The sequence below is a fragment of the Eufriesea mexicana genome, unplaced genomic scaffold (assembly GCF_001483705.2).
Source record: "Eufriesea mexicana isolate 0111107269 unplaced genomic scaffold, ASM148370v2 scaffold2119, whole genome shotgun sequence".
Taxonomy (NCBI): Eukaryota; Metazoa; Arthropoda; class Insecta; order Hymenoptera; family Apidae; genus Eufriesea; species Eufriesea mexicana.
In genome coordinates, this window is record NW_016910196.1 from 543,201 (window position 1) to 565,985 (window position 22,785).

Consider the following 22,785-nt stretch of genomic DNA (forward strand, 5'->3'; position numbering starts at 1 on the left):
TGGGTGGATCGATTTAACACATTGCGGACGGATGACGAGATATCTCGTCTTTCCTACTTCGTCGTGATAGTCAAGGGCAGTTTTTGGTAATTTTTATTGCGAATTAACTATTTGAAACCCTGAAATATGGATAGTTGTCAGATAGTATGCAACAACAGGTCCAGGTCCAGATCCGAGTCCGGGCTAGGTCCTTCAAACACATGACGCATTCATAAACTCGTTTATCGCATTTGGCTCTCTCATAAACATCCATTCGATCCTCTTGCATGCGGTCACTTTCGTTCTAAGCTCAAACACTCTTGACATTCTTTCCGTACTCATTCCAATCCTATATTTATTTCCAAAAATACGAAAGGATCTTAAGATCTGCCGGTCATGTACCTACCGACATCCCTAAAGATATTACACTGTAAAACGTAGCACTCTCTGAAAAGACCATTGTAAGGGGGCTGGGTTAAAATGGGTCTAACACTCGGTGGCCGATTGTACTTTATTCCGTTGGATACGATATTCACACGCTGCTCTCGTCTCTCACGAGAGGACGAGGAAAACTCCAGAGTCTGCTGCTCGAGCTGCTCTTTTAAAGGTGGGTCTCCTTTGCCAGTCTCCACAGGGACCGGCGCTAGACTTCCCGTTTGGCCCCGGCTGGGCCTCGGGGACCAGCCCAGACTAGGACCAAAAGGTGCTAACTTTTGATACCAAATTCTTCGCCATCTTTGGACCTAACGTTTGGGAATTCCTGTTATAACAATTGGTACAGTATCTCCGATTCGCCCGCCGACGGTGGTCCACTTGACGGCCGAGTCTGGGTCTGAATAGAACGGTAAGCAAAATGAACTTGGCACTTAACGTTTTAATCCGTCGCGCAGATCAAACAGATCGCGATTTCGTTTTGAAACTCCGGTTATCACTGCTACGTGGTCGTCACTCACGCCATCTTATCGGTAACCGGAACTCGCATACTCTTACATACTCTTACACAATGCAAATTGGAACACCTGATTACTTCGAATCGGATAAAATCGAGAGTATTCGGTCGATTACGGCAAGGACCATTACTCTTATGCAGCGTCCCGACGAAAGGTCGAAAATAATTTACGACGACGTTAAGTAGCTGCTGGTCCCGGTTCCGGCGGTGGACCCAGGAATCGGATCGAACCTCCAGTTCCGTCTCTCTATCGAAATTCGCTCGACGCTTAATTATACCAATGCCATCGCGCCATTTATCGCGTCACGATAAATTTGAACCTAGTAAAATCGCTTACCATTTATGCCGCCGAATCGCCGCACATAAATTAGCCATTGACACGCGATGGACGACGTGCAGATAAATTTCAACTTTTTACCACATCGCAGTCGTACAGAGTAAATTACGGACCAGGGGGTAATTACGTTTAAAATACAAATCGCGTAATTCGTATTGCTTCGTGAGACACGAGGTATAAATTGGGAAAAAGGGGATAATTTGGAATTTTTGGATAGGAAAAATGGCGATTGCTTTGGCACAATGGTGAGCAATATTAATTTTACAACGTTACAAAATTGGAAACTTAAAATTGCATGCAAGTTGGAGTAAAAAATTGTGAAACTTTAATTCGTAAAATTATATTTATCATTCCCAGTGAAATTTCGATATTTTTCTATTTTTCATCTTTTAACAATATTTGTATTAATATAGTTATGGCATTTGCGATAATTTGATTAGGTTCCGAATATATTTTTCGCGAAGATTCCTACGCTTCTGCCGAACGAAATGTGAACATCGTTGTTTTGGAATAATTCGAGGATCAAGGATTCACGCGTGACTTGGCTGATTATGCACCGTGCAATTATTTCGCGTGTAATCATAAGCCAATGGGATAATTGCTCTGCGCTATCTCCTCGCGATTTCGAGATGGCGCTCGTAAGGAGAACGGGACTGTAAAAGGAGGGAAAAAATATTGCGTCGCGACGTAACAACTTCGAAAATGTGCACCATGCGAGGTGTTACACCGCGGAATAATCTTATCAAAAGTTTTATCTGAATCCCGCGTGTAATCCTATTATCCCCTACTTTTCGCGCGTCGTCATAGTTCCGCTTTGACAATCGCGATTACCCGCCGCACAATTTCCGAACATTGCACATGCATTTATTCCTTTGTAATATTCTCTATAGGACGATGGAAGAATGTACATAGAATATGTATATACAGTTACATGTAAATTTGTCGATTTCGAGCGATCATTATTCCATCGCGATACGAATTCCAAATTTTGGCAATGGGGACATACGTCGTATCAATTGAATTTTCAATCAGTATGCATGAAGTCTATTAATCGAAATTAATTGAGTTTCAAATTGGCGTAGACTCTATCAATTGGGATTAATTTAATTTTCGATCGATATAAACTCCATTACAAAATTGCGATACTATAGAATAATTAGATACAAATAGAAATTAAAATAAATTCCAGAATGAACCTCGCAATGGGGTTCGAATTTTTAAAATTAATTATGCTTAGAAATATTTATAAATATTTTATCAAATGAATTATGCTTGGAAATATTTGTAAATATTTTTTCAAGTGAATTATGTTTGGGAATATTTGTAAATATTTTTTCAAATGAATTATGCTTGCAAATATTTATAAATATTTTTTCCAAATCAATTATGCTTGAAAATATTTATAAATATTTCTTCAAATTAATTATGCTTGGAAATATCTATAAATATTTTTCAAATGAATTATGCTTGCATATATTTATAAATATTTTTTCCAAATTAATTATGCTTGGAAATATTTATAAATATTTTTTCAAATTAATTTTGCTTGGAAATATTTGTAAATATTTTTTCCACATCAATTATGCTTGAAAATATTTATAAATATTTCTTCAAATTAATTATGCTTGGAAATATCTATAAATATTTTTCAAATGAATTATGCTTGCATATATTTATAAATATTTTTTCCAAATTAATTATGCTTGGAAATATTTATAAATATTTTTTCAAATTAATTTTGCTTGGAAATATTTGTAAATATTTTTTCAAATTAATTATGCTTGGAAATATCTATAAATATTTTTGTAAATTAATTATGCTTAGAAATATTTATAAATCTGGTCTTTGTTTTCATCGATTTTCGTTATTGGTCGATGCGAGTACTTCTGCGACACTCTGTACGTGGTTATTACAGCATTATTATTCGACAGGTTTTCAGCTAGATTATTCATCGCTTTGACCGTCTTCTTAACAATAATTTTCATCGCGTTCATTAAGCTTAGGTGGTATTACCGTGTAATAGCTTTACGAGATTTCGTTGCACAATATTTCAGCACGTAATCTCGTAATTGATCGCGTCGATGAGTCGATTCCACGTATTGCGTGTCGCTATCGACTTCTCGAAATTAACTTTACGTATAAAGAATCTTAGTCTTCCATCGCATTAAGGAATTACGACAGGTGTAATACCTCTGTCGATATCGACCACCGCGTCGACGTTTCGTAAAAATTGAAATTATCTGATAAACCTGCGTCGACGTTGTCTTTCCTTGCGATTTCACCTGCTTTCGTTATCCAGATCGCGGCACACATAGTCATCCGGAATTTAACTGTCTTCAATTAGGGTTCATCAAGATCTTGAAGCGCAAGATCTTAAATTCTTACCACGGCTGTTCGCCATTTACGAAACACACTTTGAAAATGCGAAACTTTTTCTAGGTCTGTTAGCTCTGCGAGAAACGAGGACATAATTTACGATTATTCAAATTGTAACTCGAACGTAAAATACGAGGAAGAATTATCTGAAAAATGGAGTAAGAATCGAACAGAAATACTAGGAAAAATCGAGTCAAAAATTTAAAAATTCGAGAATGGAAATTTCCAAAGACACTCTATGTTTGAACACTAGTTACGAAACTTTCGCGTGTTCTATTGGCTCTCCGAGAGACGAGAGTGGAATTCGCGATGTCTTCCAAAGTGAAAAATTATTCGGTAAAAGGAATGAAAGTTTCCACGTGGTTTAGAGCTAGAAGGAACGAATGGCGTTGGAAAAATCATCGAGACGATGATTGTTTGAGGAGCGTTATCGATGGCCGGTGCCATGGACGCGTCGTTTGCGTCGAGATAACATCGGGGAATTAGCTAATATTTGATCGATAATCGATCCTCGGGCAATTGTTAGCACAACCTCGCCGAGATCTTGCTTCTGCGTCGCTCGCCGACTCGCCAGCGATTTGTTGAACCATGATCGCTGCTCGAATCACGGCACAAATGGCCGCGGGCGAATTTCCTGATCGATCGTGCCATTATTCCAACAGTCGCCATTATTTTCGCATCCATTAAGAACATAAAATATTTCACGCAAGATTCGTTTCTTTAACGTCAAACGAATGTCTGGATGGTTGGGAAAAAAGAATTCCAATTAAATCTACGTTTTATCAAATTTATTTCAACTCGGTGTTTAAAAGATTAGCCGATATTCGCTGATATTCCGAGGCGAGTATTCGCGAAATAGAGAACCACTAGGTGCTCGAAACGAAAGCTGCAAATCCCACGCGGCCGTCACCGAGATAATTCGTTTAACAAGCGTCGGCCATTTCGCGCGGGCTCGCTAATTAGCGCCGAAAAAAGAGGGAAAATGGGACATTTTACCAGCGACACTCGTTTCCCGCAATTTCCCTCCATCGACGTATCCTCGTCCCGATCAATCAAAGAACACCGTTTCCATCGTAACTGTTGCAAATTAACTACGGTCATGCAACGATGGTGACAGGCCTTTGGATTTCAAGGATCTTCGATACTATGCAGGCATCGAGAGGTCAGTTTTTGGGTTTAACCCTTAAACTTAAGCGAAAACAACCGATAGAACCGAGGGGCGCATAAATACGTTGCTATGGCCGAGAAACACAAATATGTGCCCACTGTTGCGGCCCTAAGACCCTCACGTTCCAAGTTAAGTAGCAGTGGACTGTTTTACGCCTTTATTGTCAGCCTCGCTATAAACAAAAATCGCGTTTAAACAGAAATGAGCTCTGATAGTTTTGATTGACTATGACAGCGACTGGGTCCCCACAGTTTGCTCAAAACCGCTCCCTGTCCGCAAAGGGATAAAAGGGCCCTGCTGTCTTTTGCAGCAGTCAGTCTCAAATCTGGAAAAGTGTAGAACGCTTTTAAAGAGTATTGTAACTCGTAAAGACGTGTTTAAACCTCTTGGTGTATATATTTCACCTACATTAATCTTTACATATCTATTGCTGTACAACTGAATACGGTTACTTCTGTAGGGGGTTCCTTCCTTCGATGTGGCAGTAGTGCTAGAAGGGACGAAAGGAAAAGGAAGGGACCTCCTAGTGGACTCATCAGTAAGGCTACCCTAGCAGGCCCTGCCTTAGACCGCGATGCTATTAGAAAGTCTGAAAGTTACATATATAGGAAGCAAAAATTTTTCCAAGGACTTTCTCGCAAGTCCTCGAACCTCCTTCATGTTGGAAACTACCTAGTGGCGAGGATGAGAATGATGCTACACTTCCCTGCACGTTAAATGCTTTCATTTCATCCTAGGAATTCCAACAGTAACTGTTAATTCCACCGATTCGTTCCACCCTCGCGTGAAACTACCCCGCGAGATTTTCCTGTATTTTCCTTTTACCTTCTTTCTCTCTCTATGCAAATTTTCCGCGAGTAACCTGGTGACCCAAAGGACCGGGACTCCATTTGACGAGCGCGATCTCTCCGTGGAGACCAATGAGCGAATTTCGCGGGGGTGAGGGCGAGGAATCGCTTTATCGACCGCGCAAATGACGGAATCGAGCGATCGAACGATCGTTAACCGATTACGAAACTCCTTAGCTCGCGAGATAAGCCTCGTCGAGGCTTGTCGCTTCTTCGCGCGATAAGTTTCAGGGAATTTCCGTGGTTCGTGAAAGTGAAATCGAAGCGGAGGTGTCCGTTGGAAGGCGTTTAAAAGTAGCCGAGCTCGTCGGCGAGAATTTTATCTCGCGAGACCAATCTGGGTAAATTGGGGCTGGAGTGGAGAGCGAGCGTGCTGATAGAAGTTCAAAGGCAGATGAAAGGGTTGCTTTGGAATATTGATGTAATTAGAGAAGGTCGCTTCTTCTATGTCCACTTCCATATCTGCCTCGTTTTAAATGCGCGTCCAACTATTTTTATTTCACTTTGCCGCGCTAGCTAGCTCGCTGTCGTGAGTCACTCGAGGCTCGTCAAACGCGTTAATAGGATGAAGAACGTTTCGATAATTAATTGGATCAACGTGTTCGGAGAGTCGGTATGTTTTGTAGTCCCTATAGAGTGTCTCGCCTGATTTATTATACATTTCTGTTTAGCTATTAATTTATTGGTTATCTGCCTGACGTTTAGGAGGTCGGATAGTGGAGCGCGGAGGTTAGTTTAGGCGAGATTGCGAGTGTAGGTTAAGATTGGAAATTAATATGCATCGGCTAATTAAGTTCCTCGTAGTCTTCATTAAAGTATACGCAGTCAACTCGAACTGGATGAGGTCATGGATGGTGCCTTGAGTTAAATCTATCACTGAGTGTCCATGTAAAAATGAATATTAATATCAATATCACGCAATGTGACCTGTCATGTCAAACAGCTGTCTTTATAGAGACATTTCTTTCACGATTTTAACTCCTCGTGAGATATTCTATCGTACATGACACATTCGCAGATTTTTCGCTCGTGCTAATGATAGGTCGTGTTATTTTAAATAAAACGAGACGTTGAACTCTGAGTTGTTTATTCCACTACCACCCACTGCCAGTTTAACGTAAAGATCATCGACGATCTGCGAAACGTGTTAAACAAGACACACCGTGTACGAAATAACACAACCACAGTAGGATAATTCTCAATCTTCAGGTTCGAATCGAATTTCCAGCGAAGAATATCAGAGCTGATATCCCAGAGAAGCAAAAGAAGCAGATATCGTGGGAGCAGTGAAAACAAGATGCAAAAAGGGGATGAAATAACAGCAGAGATGAAGGAAGAAGGGAAGTTTCCCGCAAGTAGAAATACAACGGACAAATTCCTCGGTATTCTCGAACGAAAACGACCTTCAGATTCCTAGAATATCCTGGCATCCTAAAGGGCATGTGTCAGAAATCTGAGGACGGTAGCTTCGAGCGGAGCGTATCGGGGTTGAACTATACAAAGTTGCCGCTGTGAAAATACGACGCGATATCCATGGAGCTATACAGATCCAATAGTGCACAGTACCTTCCACTATACAACTCCTTATCTGCTCGGACTTCTATCAATTCGCTCCTCCAGAGGCTTCGGGCATGTAAACCTCGAGGCTTGACCGATTTTTGACCCCGTTGCAACGTGTGCAGGCTGTTTCTCTTTGGCTTTTCACTGCTTTTCCACTGGCACGTCGAATCGACAGTCGCAGATTTGTCGGAATCGTGTCGTCCGATCGAGAGACAGTAAGGCGCTGGACCGATAAGGTGTTCCGTGGACAAAAGACGCGTCATCGCGACCCTCGACTTCTAACGAAAGGACGTAGCGCGGTGTCAAGAGCTCTTAGGTCTGGCTCGCGAAAGGACACGCTACCACGTCGACACTTCTCAATTTTCGTTCATCAAGATCTCCCCGGTACATCCTCCAACAAAAGGACAAAAGAGCAGACTACGCGGCGCTCCTGTTTCGTTGAAGAAATCGCCCAATTTCCAGACCAACGAAGCTTTAACGTGAAACGAGGAAACGTGTATGTACGTTGGAAACATTTTTACGTTGACAAATAAAATGGGAATGTTTGGAAAGTGGAATTCGTATCGGAACACTGCAAGACTGTGGAACGAGGAAGACACCGTTACGGTCTTCCAACAGCCAGATCTTTAGGCCCGAAACAATTCAGCATCGGAATTTTCTATCCATGCCTTCTGCGTGTTTGAATACTTTCTCTTTTATTATGACTTCTCGTGTCACGAAACACGAGAATCCTTGAGAACCCTAATTTGACGAAATTAGGCGACGGCATTTAAGACTTGGCTGACAATAGGCCTGAGGGCTCCACGTGGTCCGCACACGTTAGGATCCTCAGGCCCTAACGAGGGGCCATAAATGGCGGATGGGGTTACCAGCGCGCGGATGGACCCCGCGTACCTCACCTCGAAGGGGAGGGTTCCCTCCACCTCCGTCTTCGTTTGGGAGGACCATCCCTTCCTTCGAGGTGACCGATTTGCGATCAAGGGATCGCCCTTAGTCCAATTAGCCAATGATATTTGGCGAGCTCCCGATTTTTCCTAAGACCGATCCTAGGAAAATCGAGGAGGACAGTTTGAAACGAAACCTCAAGGAGAACAGTTCGAGCCTACCAATCGAGACCGCCAAGAGAGCTGTTCTACGGAAACGTCGAGTCGAGTTCGATTCCTATCGTCGTACCAGAGTCTAGCGTTCGACTCCAACCGAGATCTTCCTTTTGCTCGTGGTAATTGAAACAGTTGTCCAATATTAATTTTCCGGGCAACATAGCGAGATCGTGAGACGAACCTACAATCCGTCAGAATTTCTATAAAATTCAATCGCGACGCGACAATGTCAGTGTCAATGTTACACTCTGGCTGGTAGAGATCCTAACTTGGAGCTAATTAGATCTGTAGGAGATCCTCCCTCACATTGATCGTTGAAATCATCTGCTGGTCGCAGATAACTTCGATGTAACATCGATGCTGGAAGAGACGAAAGGAAAAGGAAGGGCCTGCTAGTAGACTCATCAGTAAGGCTACCCTAGCAGGCCCTGCCTTAGACCAAAATGCCATTTGAAGATCTGGAAGTTATATCTATAGGAATTGGAGATTTTCCGAGGACTTTCTTGCAACTACTCGAAGTCGGAATCCATCTAGTAGTCCTACAGATCTTTTCACTAATGGTCAACCTCGACGTCCACTGACCGCGTATAAAGCTGAACCTATAAAACAACCTGTCACTACGGAACATCCATGTTCCTCGATAACACGACAAAGATCAAGCTCCAGCCCGGAACCTGCAGCAACAACCGCTTGCAAATTACACGTCTAGGCTCGATTGATCGACCAGAAACTCGGCGACATCGGCTCGTGCAGGTGTCCATAACGCAATTAGCGGGTCGAGTGGAGCGGAATCTGGAGATCCTCTTTTTCCCCTGATTTTTTTCCGAGCCAGCCGTTTTCAGCTTCATCGGCGGGAACAGCCGGTCACAAAGGATTTGTTTGGAAGCCCCGCGTTACAGAACGGCGCATATCGAAAAGGCTTCTCCGGGTGCATTCGTCTGCCGCGCTTAACACATTCGATTACCCCTTTCGTGGGTCACTCGATCTCCCTATGGGTCACTCGGTTGCACGTTTAAACGGGGGATCTGTTACGGCTGCACGCAGTCGGTCGTGCGATACCTCGTTGCGTCCTGTGCTCGCTGTCACTCGTAATTCCTCGTGTTCCCACCTGAGAATTGTGGACATTGCGCTAATAGTCCTCGGTGTCTCGAACGTTCCTGGTTATCGCGGTCGTTTTTGCTCGTGATCGTGACGAATTAACCCTCGAGCTATTCGATGACTTCGCGACACCTTCGTCGCGGTAAATACCCGTAGGAATTTTGGGATTGGTCGGCTCTAGGAGAACTCTTTGTAAGGAGGATGGAGATTGGACTGAGATGATCGTGAAGGGGCTGGAAGAGGTGATTAATAGGGAATCCAAGTTTTACTCTCGGTGGCATTGTATCGTGTGCGACCACGTTGGTTATTAATGATTCACGATTCTTTGCACTGTCATTGTTTAACGTGGTTTATTAATAATTAACGTCTCTCGATAGTGAACGGCATAAATTATGTAGTCATCGCATTCTTCGTGATTCCTTTCGTTGTTCTTCGTGTCGAATTCAGCCGGTTCTGCCAGAGTAATCGGAGAGGAATACCGATGTTATAATTTCCTTACAGTATTCTCGATTTAATTCTCAATTTATTCCCCGTTTATTTATTCACCGATTTAATTCAGTCGCTGCGAGTGACGAATTTATTCGCCACGCGGATTACCCGTATTCTGCACGTTATAATTCTGCATTTTCTGACATTTTCCCGGGGAAAATTCATTTCATGCATATTTAAATCTACGTCTGTGGGAAACTCGGATCAATAAATAGTACAGTCATCGGGTTAATGCACTCGTTTGAAATATAAATTCAGAGTTCGTATCATCGATGATGGGTTCCATTTGCGATACTTAGACGAATAGCAATGGAGGAAGCGTGTACAGTGGTATACACTCAAAGAACCACGATTTTTCATGGAAATCGAGCGTTTAGTGGATAGTAGGTTCAAACACACAGCCAGGGGTAATTACGCGACTCGAGGAGTTCGTTTCCACGACGAAAACCTCGTGTTCTCGTATGCAAATCCGTACAGGTGGTAGTACAGGCAGATTTGTCGGGCGCGCGTTCAACGAGGAATATTAATGGGCCGAGTATGCATATCGTGCTGAACGGAATTGGCATAAACATGAATCTGCGAATTCTCGTTATCCCCGTGACTCCATAGTCGAGTTTGTTCTACCCTTGTTGATTTAGAGACGCGATCGAATTTTCGGATATGGTGCCTGCTGTTGGAAGATACCTTCTCCGCTCTCATATCTTCGCTGCATGATGTTTCATCGATAAATATCTCGATACCCGAGCATTCGATATTCCTTCCAAGCGTGTAAGGAAAAAACGCCACGCGTCGAGTTTAAAAAAATTGCAATTTATTCATTAATTACAAGGTACACTACCCATGCAGTAATCGGGAGAATATATTATGCAGCTAGGATTGATAAAAAAATTGTAGCTGATTGACTAGGTCGCAAAAAGTACAATTTATGTATCTATAAAAAAGAATGATATATCCTCAAAAAAAAAATTGGATGATTTATGTTTTATTTTATCTTATGTAATTCGTATCGGATATAAAACGTGAGACCGAGAAACATACCGAAGCTCAAAAATAATAAATGACATCCTACTTTATTTTATTTTCTTTCGAAAAATAACTCGATACTTTCCATCAATCGTATTGGAATTATGGGTTCTAATAGTAAAATAAATACGATATATATACATATTATAAAAATATTTAATATTAAAAATTTAAATTTATATTAGTATTTAATTCCTGAAACAATTAATGAAAATTAAATTCGAGAATTAATTTTAGTAGTGATAAAATTAGTGCCAGCAATAGCGGATAAACTAATATTTATAAATTAATTCTAATAAATTAAAATAATTTAATTTTAAAAATAAATTATTTAAATAAATAATTTTTAGATGAAATTTATAAATTATATATATATTCTCTGTTGAAGTCTTTTATTTCTCAAGGAAGGTATATGTTTCTTTTAGTGCTTCTCTTAATACACTGACCGACCCCTCTAAGACACATCTACCCCTGTACCTCCTGAGAGAGTGTCAAGAGAGTACGCGACGAGGTTCGCCCAAGTCCCCAACTTCCATCGAATGTTTATATAAATATTCGTTCTAGAAACTTATATCTTATAAACTGGATTGATTTTTGACCACAGCTAAACTTATCTTGTCAACAAATCGCATAATTTAAACCACTCGTTTCTCAGAACATCTATCCGTTCCTCCACGATTTATTTCTAATAAAAAATAAAAATAAAAATAAATTAAACAAATTGTAGTAACATAATCAAGCGATGATTTCCATCGCAAAGTGCTAATTACTATACTCGCGAGACCGCTATTCGAACAATAGCCGCATTTCACGCGACAAGTCGCTCGAGTACCATTCTCGGCCATCGAAATTCCTGCCGAAGAATGCGATCGGCACATCCCCTATGCACGGGCGATCTAGTGGGTCTCTTACTCGGTTAGGGGAATTCGGTGTCTCCCTCGGTTCGGCCAGGCGTTCTCGGCTCTCGGGGAAGCCCCGCGGGGTGCGAGAAGCGAGACACGGGGTAGCTCGCAAATGTTCACCTTGCTCGTATGTGGAACATCGATTGACCGGTGAGCCGTGTGTGAGGTCGTTTGTTGTTTAATAGGAAGGCGACTGCGGGTGGGCGGCGGTGGACGGGAAACAAAGCTCGTCTGAAAGCCACGGCCCTGGCGACACGCGGCGAATGAAAGTCGGACTCTCTCTTGCGCCCGGGGGTGGCTTCGCGGTTGGTTTCCCTTTTGACTCACCGGCAAACAGGGCCAATTACGACGCGGACGTAATCGAGAAGCGCCCCTTGCGGGATGGAACAGGCTTCGCCGTTAATTCGTTTGGTTTAATTTATTTTTCCCGTGCCCGATGGGCGGCGATCGCGCCACGGAGATGCCTCGGTGCCGTGGAACATGTCCGGGGCAGGTGTAATCGAGGAACGGTCGAAACCGTGGTTTTAATCGTATCGATTCGCTCGAATTTAATTAAACTTTATTGCGTTCGATCCGAGGTTCGAGCGACCATATATCTTTCGAAAAATGGAGCTTGCTGAACGCGCTTGAAATCTGGCAATGATATTTTTCGCCGATATCAATCCGACTAGGTTTAATTACATACAGGTATTTAGGGGTGGTTCGTCCTCTTTTTATTTTTGAGTATGTATCGTTGTGCAGGAGGGGAGGATGGAAAGAGCTGGAGAGTATCCTCAACAATCCCTTGGTACGTTACTGAAGTTTCATCGAGATAGAACGATTGACTAAAATTTTCAACTTGTGATTATAGCTCAATTATTAACTGTCTCTTGGGGTTCTTGAATTGGTGACGTAGAAAAACTCAAATTCTATTTACTTTTACATTGTTGCGGAAAATTCTTTGTCCGATACGAATTTGTTGTACACTATTGTATTCTGTAGGGTTTTGCGAAGAATAGACCATGGAACAGAATTGTCAAACCGCGTAAACATGGTTTTATCACCTCGCAACCATTGCTCGCTTCTTTAACCTAGTTGACAGTGCGGTAACTACGCGTGATTCGAGCGCCAAGTGCAATGGGATTTACGTATAACAGTCTACGAAAAAATAAAACATAATTTTGTTATAAGATATCGGAAAATTGACTAAGTTCAAAGGGTACTTTGAAAAATTACAATAGATAGTAAATATTTTAACTTTGATGCGTAGCTCTTAGCTTAGTATCGTTTCCCAAAGATTGTTCTTTGGAAAACGATACCAATTACCAGGTCTCACCACGAGGAGGTGGCTACGCATCGAGACCCAGACATGCACCCTAATGGCGCAGCCTACTGGTGCTATCCGTATCAAAGGCACCCTAATCTAACTTGGAGCGAAAAAGTTAGAGCGAATCTACTGACACTTTATTATATTTCGTGTCTTACAAAAGGGACTACGATTCGATATACTAAAACTTTACTGACGCAACGCTAAGATATTTTATTTCAACAGACACTGATATTACTAAGTTCCCATAGAAATAGGGAATGAACGCGAGCAAGTTAAAAATCGCGACGCGCCCGAACGAGTTCGCGATTATTCGAAAGACCGACTAGCCTAGACGATGTACTCCGGTGTACAGAGATAACTTCATACCTCGGCACCCTCCCGATCGGGCCTAGCTCAATTCCAGTCACTGTCGCACTCGCCAAGACTTACACGTGGACCAAGGCTAGTCCCTGAATCAGTGAAACTTCTAGTGTCAACGCGAGGGCCCTGCTGGGCGGTTGCCGGCCAAGACAGACACTTCGCATCCCAGCCACACGGGGTAGAACTTAATCATCCCTGTGGTCTAACCGTAGATGGTACTAGTCCGTCAGCCAGCATGTGCCCGAGCCCAAGTCGCGTACGACTTAGGCAGCGGACCGCCCCGTCGAGGTCAGAAGACGCACTGATCCGAGGGGGTCACCCTGGAACCCGATGCATGACGAGATTGACAGTGGCTGGAAATGAGTGTCGGAGACGAGTCGTGAGGATGACTTACGAAGCATATACTTATCCAGTACACGAGTGCACGTCGCGTAGGCTAGTCGATACTTACGAACGATCGCGACTATCGCGAGAACAATTATGTTCCGTATGGTAAGCGAGAGGGAAAATGTATATATTCGTTCCAAGTTAGGTGGGTTACCTTTGAACGGATAGCGCTCACATGACACTTAGTCTAGGCATCTATCTTATGACCAATTATAACTACTTAGGTCTAAACGCACGCATCGATGTCTTGAAAACCCTGAAAAGCTGAAAAGGAACAGATTAGTAATAAATTATTGAAACATTATAAAATCAAATATACAAATATAAACCATAGAGATCAATTAAATGGAACGAACAAGCCAACGATGAGACATGAAGAACCCAACGATGAGACATAAAGAACCCAACGATGAGACATGAAGAACCCAACGATGAGACATAAAGAACCCAACGATGAGATATAAATATCCCAACGAAGAGATATTAACAACCCAACGATGAGGTATTCGAATATTATACGAAATATTCGAATACCCAAATAAAAATAAATAGAAGCAAAGAAATAAAATCTGAAAGAAGAAAAAATAATTAAGACCTGAAAAAAAATACAATTAATAGCTGAAAACAAAAAAAAATTAGACCTGGAATAGAAAATTATTATTAGATTGTTTAATGGGGTGGGATGAGGATGGGGTGGCTAGCCCCAACCTCATTTCGGACCCCCACCCCTCGCGCACGAAAATTTAGATGTTACACTTCGGAACTCAAACCGACAAATGACTTGAATAACGTCGCGTCGCCCTTTATATAGCCTCCGATCGGCCGAGTCCCCCACTCCGATCGAAAATTTTCGAACTTCACGGATTTTATTAATTATTAATTTTCCGCTTTCATAGCTAATAATTTATTAATTTTTTCACTGTTATTATAAATATACGTTGCGAACAATTTGTTGGTAACAATATTAATTTGTTACTAACAATATATTTAATAATTCATAAACGTATTTGCAAATTATAAGTACATTTTCACATACGTACGTTATAGATTCAAGTAGTAACCGGTTATTTATTCATTTTTTCATTTTTATTATAAATATACGTCGCAAACAATTTATTATTAACAATAAATATAATAATTTATAAACCTATTGCAAATTATATGTGCATTTTTAAATACGTACATTATAAGTACAAATAGTAACCAGTAATTTATTAATTTTTCCACTTTTATTATAAATTTCCGTTGTGAACAATTTGTTTTTAACAATACTAATTTGTTATTAATAATAAATTTGATAATTTTGTTTCTGTATGGTTTCTTCTTCAGAATACGCTACAGTATAGCAAATTCGAGTCGGATAACGAATTGTTTGTAAAAATATAAGACCATGGGTAGAAAGTACCCTCGAAGGCTGATTTCTAAATTTCGATGACCAATTATAGTTATTCAGAAACACCAATAACTATAATTATTGACATCAATAAACTCGAGGTACTCTCACATAACTTGTGAAGTAACAATCAACCCCCTAACGTTCTTACTTTTTACGTAATACTTCATTTTAGCCAAAAATCGTGCCTTTCCCGTAAACTTCACATTTTTCGCAAAAATCGAGGCTGATAGAAAAATTTTTCAATTACGGATTCGCGTTCGGGAAAATAAACTCTACGAGAATCACCTAACGAATATTCCAGATTGGAGGAAAAGTAAAAATTCGTTGGATAGTGTTATAAAACGGAAAAAGTCGCGATTGTTCGGGGGTTGAGCGTGGTTCGAGTGTTCTTCGAACTCGATTTGCGTTTATTGTTTCCGATCGATTCCTCGACGGGTACACACTGTCCTAGGAACCCTCGTTGAGTAATGGCAATTTCCAATAACTCGTCCGTGCTGATGCAGTTAAGATTGAGAGGAAAATCTAGCTCCGGGGCTAATTAATTTTTCCGGAATTATCCGGGACACTGGGCTCGTTTCACCCTGTATCGCGAACAATGGCGAGTCAAGCCTCGAGAATAAAATTGTTGCGTCGAACGACGACTGTGAGAAATTACTCTTTAGGTACATTCGCGTGAGCAAGGGAAATCTACACGCGTACAGTCCGTGTCAAAATTGTAGCTCACGATTTTTATTATCCCTCCAGTAACTTCAGAGAAAATTGTTGACAAAATATATGGAAGAAAATTACTACCTTCGCGATATTTAAATCCGTCGAACAATTTTTGTACCTATATTCGAATTTAACACACGAAATTGCATAATATAGAAATATTGTAGACTTACTTTTCTGTACTATTGCGTGTAAAAATTACCAAACAGAATTTAATCCTCTATATGATAAAAGTATTTCCATAAAATTTGCAGAGGGCGCAAGTGAGTTCGGGAAAATACTTGAAATCACGAAACATCTTATCATTTTCTCACACACTGTACAATACATCATACGTACGTCAGATCGAATTTATCAAACACGCGACTAACGATCCCCGCCGTCGAATTTCCACAAATTGAGCTTATCTTGATCGAATGCGACGTCCAATAAACTCGTGGCAAGAGATTAATGAAAAGGCGTAACGAGATTTTAACTTGGGCCGAACGTTACACGACCTCGGCTTCCGGCATCGTTCTGCTACACCCGGTGTGTATCCGGTGTGCACGATGGAAAGCGCAGTCACGCGAGCTGCGAACAGGAGCTTGCACCCGGAAAGTGCAATTATGAGGGGTGCAATAAAGATTACGCGAAAGTTCGGCGGCGAGCTTTAGAGGCTTTCAAGAGGTGGCAGAGGAAACGACCTCTATCGGTAATCGTTTTAATCTGGGTCATAGCGCGTGATAGCTTTATCTCTCCTCGAGCATAGACGAAACCGTAGAAATAGAGGTTCCGCGGGAGCAGGGGGGACAATGGGGTGGAAGTTTCCTTGTAAGAAACGGGAAACTCTTCTAGACAGCCGAACACCGCGCGTTTCCAAACTTCGATCGCTCAGTATCGCTTGAAATCGTGGAAAAACGGTGAAAGGGAACGGAAGTGCGCGAGAACTCCCCGACACCTTGGTGCACGAGTGCAGAGCAAATGCAATTTCTATCTGTCCCCCTTTGCACCTGTCTCGCGAGTTTTCTTTCGATGATTGATGGCCCGGAAGTCGGCCGCGGAAGGAGAGGAAAGCGAGGAAGGCGGAAAGGTTCTTCCGAGGCGGAGGATGAGGCTCGATTTCGAATGCATCTTCAAGGATGACGATGGTAAAAGTGGAGGGCCCTTTACGGCCGATTAGCTCGTCCGCCTTTGCCTTTGTGCTTGGAATAGATCGAAACATTAACCCTTTCGTGGTAAGTCGAGGTTGAAGCGATCTTCAAAAGCGTCTCTGCCACGCGCTCGCGTTTCTACCATTCTGCCATTTCTTTCTACCATTTCCGAGCATTTCGGATCTCCTTTTAACTCTCTTTCGTCAAGGATTTAATCCCTCGTACTCAAAGGTTTTTCTCGTCGCTGGGAAATCGCGACTCGTAGCTTCCCCGTTGTAAAATCGATGCCATTTTTTGGGACACGAGAGAGGGGAACCGTGTACGAATTAACGTTTGCCATTTTTCTTTGAATATTTCATGTCGAATATCGAACTAAAAATAACCCCTCGGGACTGAAAGGTTAATTCTTCGGAAAACAAGTTTTTCTCCTGCAATTCTCTCGAGCTTCGAAGAATTAATTTTAATATTTGCAATGTTGCGCTCGATTATCCCGCGTTTAGCACGTGTGCGTGGCTTGTTTGGTAGTTTGATTTAATTAAAGATGTTGCTCGTTCACGACAGTGACCTTTTATTTCCTTCAACGAGACTAAATTTAATTAAAAACTTGGGAAGAGATAGAACGTCAGAGCACTCGCTTATTATACAAGGATGCCATTTCTGCGGGGAAAACATCTGAAAGTTTCCGCTCTTGGGAAAATGTAACCGATAATCGTGCAACGATATCGAAGAAGGTATAAATATTTCATCGTTAATAACGAAACTTGATTTTAAAAAAGAAATCCGTTTTCCATTTTCCACGTGCCGCAAACTTTTTCGCAATTAATTTCCTCGCCGAGAGAATACCTCGGTTTCACCTTCCGATTGCACACGAATATCTAGAATACATGGCCGTGACCCACACACGTAGCTCTAGTTCGATCTTGGCAGACTGATGTTTCCCTTTAAAATCGATTAAACCGGATGTGTTCTTAACGCGCGCGCTCGTACCCAGAACTTTGCTGGGTAAACATCAGAATTCATTTATACGATCGATGAAGCATCTTGCTCCACATTCGTCAAGGTTTCACCGATGCTCAAACACGACGCCGCCATAAAAATGCTAATTTGTTCCATTGTGCAATTTTACTTCGCTCTAGGAACGTTCGCTGATAAGAACTAGCTACCCGTGAACGCTCGGCCGAGTCCCATTTGCGGCTTCTCTCGTCTCTGTTGATACAAACGAGCAAACATTAGGGCTGGAACGCTTTCACGGTTCTTCCCCCACCCTTCGCCGTTTTCATCGATAGTTGCTGTAACGCGAATTGACAAATGGGTTTATGCAAATAATATCTCGAGTTTCTTCCGCGATGGAAACGAGCTTTCGTGGCTTTGATTGAAGAGAAGAGAGACGGGACAGGGGATCGATGGGAAGTGAATCTCGGTGAATGGCGTATTCCGAGTACGAATTTTAGCCTCCTGTGTAATTCATCGATCTCCGATGCCTGGGAAATTAATAAAGTTGATGAATTTTTTAAGAATTTCTCTGACGAATTATTCCCCCAGTATTATTGCTTTTTACGTTTTAGTTCATAGTGACATTTATCGCTCGAGGTATGTTAGGGAATTTTTGGTGAAAAAAAAATTTGTACCTTCCGAGAAGCCTGTCGGTCAAGTAGTTCGACGTACTTCTCTCCCTTGTGCGTTGCTAATGCCTGGAACTTCAGGTGGTTGAATAGATTTGCCGTTAAAAAGGATTGCAGGACCTAGTAACGTAAGGAGGTCGATGATCTTGTTCTTTATGGGGTTGTCAGGATAGAAGTTCCGTAGCAAGACAGACGGCGCCAAGCTCTGTCTCCTTGCCATTAGGGAAGCCTACATTCTGTGTCCAACACGGGTACACACATACCGGCCGTGTAGAGGGAGTTCTCACACAGACATGCTTTAACGCGTAACACGTGACTGCATGCGCACAGGACGACACGGGTCGTCCACGAATTAAGTTGTTTTTCGAAACTCCCGATCGGGGTTACGTCCTTGGGCGCCCGCTGCTCCCGTTAGCCCGGGGTGTGCCCCAGATTTTCATCGATAACACTGTTTATTTTTAGGTTTCCACGATATCGGAGATGGTCCGCGCGTCAGCAACTATTTCGTCTCCGGCTTGGGGTAACTTCGACGACCTTGCTTCCCTTTTGCGCTTTACGATCCTATTAAATTCGATAAAGTTTCCCCTGTCGTTGTACTCTGACACGTGTACGTATATAATTCCCTTGCATGTGATCTAATTTTGCAGTGTTCCTCAAACGGTTCGACGTCGATATCGTTTTGTATGTCGTTCGTTCGAACGATAGAACACGTGGCGTTCGATACGGTTTGAATTTCGCGTCAACTTGGCCGTTGTGTGGCGCATGCGCTGTAACTATCAGCGTGACATTTCGCGAAGGAGAATAACAAAGCATATTCGATATTCGTGAATGAATGATGTGGAAAAATAGTAGAATATGGAACATATCGATCTGTGAATGTAACGGTGAACGTATGGAAAAATTCGCTCGGATTATCTTAGATTTTATTTGACGAAAGAATGAGGTTAGATATACACCGTTAAGGTTGTGTGTACGCTTGATTGTAACGTAAAATTTCTTTGTTTCAGCTGAATGAGGCTCATGGAACCTTTGGGTGTTGCCCCGGATGTGGTGGAGACGGGCGCATTGAAAAAATGGTCCGACTTCCCTGTCCATCACCGATTCACAGACTACTCCAATTCCATTGGGGAACCAACTCATCATACAATAAGTCCCTTTCCATGTCAACCAGCACTTAACAACAAGCTTGCGCTGTGGTAAGATTGGAATAACTACAATAAACAAGATTAGTTGATTTATAAAGAGAGTTATAAGCAATACTGTTTCAGGACTGGAGATATTTCTGCTTTGCAAGTAGATGCAGTAGTAAACTCTACCAATGAAACAATGGATGATAACAGTCCTATGTGCCAAAGAATATTTGCTCGGGCTGGTTCAGCACTTAAGATGGAGATATTTAATGAAATCAAAGGTACGATCCATAGAATAAAGAATAATCAGTTTAATTTACTTATAAAATAAATGATTATTTACAGAATGCAAAACTGGTGAAGTAAGGGTAACGCAAGCCCATGGATTACCTGCACGCTTTATTATTCATACCGTTGGACCAGTATACAATGTGAAGTATCAAACAGCAGCTCAAAATACATTGCACTGCTGCTATAGGTAAGTTTTTTATCAATGGAAATATTTACAAATAATATATATAAATTACCAGTTACTCTTTCTTACAGAAATGTTTTACAAAAAGCACGAGAGCTTGGTCTGCGTACGGTTGCTCTACCAGTAATTAATTCTGTACGAAGAAATTACCCTCCTGATGCTGGAGCTCATATTGCACTCAGTAAGTACAAATTATGTAAATTTATAAAAATTTATAAATTACACGTCTATAGTATCTAACTCTATTCATTCTATTATAATAGGAACTATAAGAAGATTTTTGGAGCAATATGGCGATTCTGTTACATGCATTGTGTTTGTGTTGGAGCCATGTGATCTTGGTATCTATGAAGTTCTTCTTCCACTCTATTTCCCAAGAAATTTAGCAGAACAAGACAATGCATGCTGGCAACTACCAAACGATATAGGTGGAATAGATGGAGAACCTTTACTCCCTGATCGACAAATTAGAATCATCGACAATCCTCAACATGCCCTGCATGGTAACGATATACAGCAATGCTAAGTACATCAAAAGTCTATAGTGACTCAGTTATTCACAGAATGTTCTACGTTTCTTTTTCACAGGCGATGAAAGCGTTGAATTGTCTGCGCAATTAGAGACATCAGTGAATATTGGTGAGCATGCGTTTGCTCAAATGCAGGGAGACTTAGATCGACAAAGGCTTCTCGGAGAAAGGCCACCAGCCGATCCACTTGCAGATATTATGTTGAAACAAATGCAACAGAAAGAAAGGTATGATAGTTTTAAAAATATTTTTATATCAATGTTTTTTGGCCAAGTTACTTCGTTATCTTAATATAGTAAAGTAGCTAAAAATCTGTTATATCTGGTATTGCAAAACATTTTGATATAGAATACCAATGTATTATAAAATACTCAATATTAAGAATATAAATGTATACCATTGTGATTCGTCCAAATTACGTTGCTTGTTTATTCAGAGGAATGTTTTCCACTTATTTGTGCCAAAACACTTTGATAAATATAGGATTCCATTCATGCAATGTCACGAATGCAATTTCGTGCGAAATTAACATCAGTTTCGCACGTCATAATACTATTCTCGACTATTCAACTACAAACATCCTATTTTTGTATACAAACGATCTCACAGTGATTTATGCACCGCTTCATTCGTGAAGGTCCTAACTTATTAATACTTTATGAATCACGTAATACGTATCGTTGGTCGATAAAGAAGGAAATGGAATTATACAGTTTCTATGTTCTAATGCATTTATGTGAATTCGATAAGGATCTTTCACATTTAAAAAATAGTTTATTTCAATATTTCTTCCGATGCAATCTCTACTGATATAACGATAAGATACCTTAAAAAACATAATCTCTTATTTATCGGACACAGGTTTCTTCGATACCAACCTTCGCTATATAAATGTTCCATTCAATGAGTAATGCATTATTGATAGAAAGAAATCAATTTTTTAAATAGCGCTACTATTTGCGGAATAGCACGTAGTAACTCGTTTACGTATACATATTTAATATCAACCTTTGCTACTTTAATTAATTTCGAACAATTATATAATTTTATTAAGGCACTTCTACAGTTTATTCAACTTATTCTTACCGATGTTATTTTTTACGATACAGTATCACTTCGATACTATATCGCATTAACTCGTTAATTTAAAGTTTTATAAAGCGAATAATTCATAATTCTATAGATTTCTCTTTCCTCGAGGAATCTACATATATATCTCGCCGTATAGCAGCATCGATTTTCTGTCGGTCAATGAAATTCTTCTCTATTCATTGCCGAAGGAAAACCTGTCTACCCTTACACAGACAGCTGCTATCAATAATATCACCGATGGAAACGGCCTCGTAACCTTTCCGCGCCCACGAGCTCGTTTACGTGTCTCGAAATAGCCGGATCTGTATAAAAATATTCGATAACTGAAACGTTTGAGTAGTACAAGTTATCCCACTTTTTACTAGACTATGTCGTTCATTTTCTGGACTTAATCACACAATCGCATCACCATATTTACGTCATGGAAATAAATCATACAGCTGATCGTGACGATTCGTCAAACAAGATAAGTTCCAGGCTCTTTCAGTCTCAGCACTCCTTCATCGCGATGAAGCTCAGCAATGGAGCGGAGAATCCAAAGTGTCGCAATTAAACAAAAGTAAGCCACGATAATTTAATTACGATTTAATTTCAACGGCCACTCTAACAACGGAGGCACGCGTCACTGCCAACACGAAATCGTTATTTCTCTCATTCATCGTTCTCTTTTATCCGCCAATCTCTTTCAACGAATCTCTCATAAGCATTTCCGAGCCAGTTGTTTACTTCGCCGATTTTCAGATCAAAATAAATACCAAGTTTGATTGCCGCTGCAGACACCGCCTTTACGGGAGGAAGCACCCTTTGAGACTTT

At 41.2% G+C, this 22,785-nt stretch overlaps 1 protein-coding gene across 3 annotated transcripts in view; it reads left to right on the forward strand.

Annotated features, from left to right (window-relative positions):
* The window catches only part of Gdap2 (ganglioside induced differentiation associated protein 2), an 81,517-nt gene that overhangs the window by 25,325 nt on the left and 33,407 nt on the right, over positions 1-22,785 (forward strand). Inside the window, exons 1-7 of one of the 3 annotated variants that reach the window (XM_017903142.1) lie at positions 9,618-9,657; positions 19,752-19,940; positions 20,013-20,155; positions 20,220-20,352; positions 20,421-20,530; positions 20,613-20,852; positions 20,938-21,106. In XM_017903142.1, the coding sequence (XP_017758631.1) occupies positions 19,756-19,940; positions 20,013-20,155; positions 20,220-20,352; positions 20,421-20,530; positions 20,613-20,852; positions 20,938-21,106 (980 nt within the window). In that variant the 5' untranslated portion in view covers positions 9,618-9,657; positions 19,752-19,755. Of the gene's footprint in view, positions 1-9,617; positions 9,658-19,642; positions 19,688-19,751; positions 19,941-20,012; positions 20,156-20,219; positions 20,353-20,420; positions 20,531-20,612; positions 20,853-20,937; positions 21,107-22,785 lie in introns of those variants that run through there. The other 2 variants (XM_017903141.1, XM_017903140.1) reach the window with 2 other exon arrangements.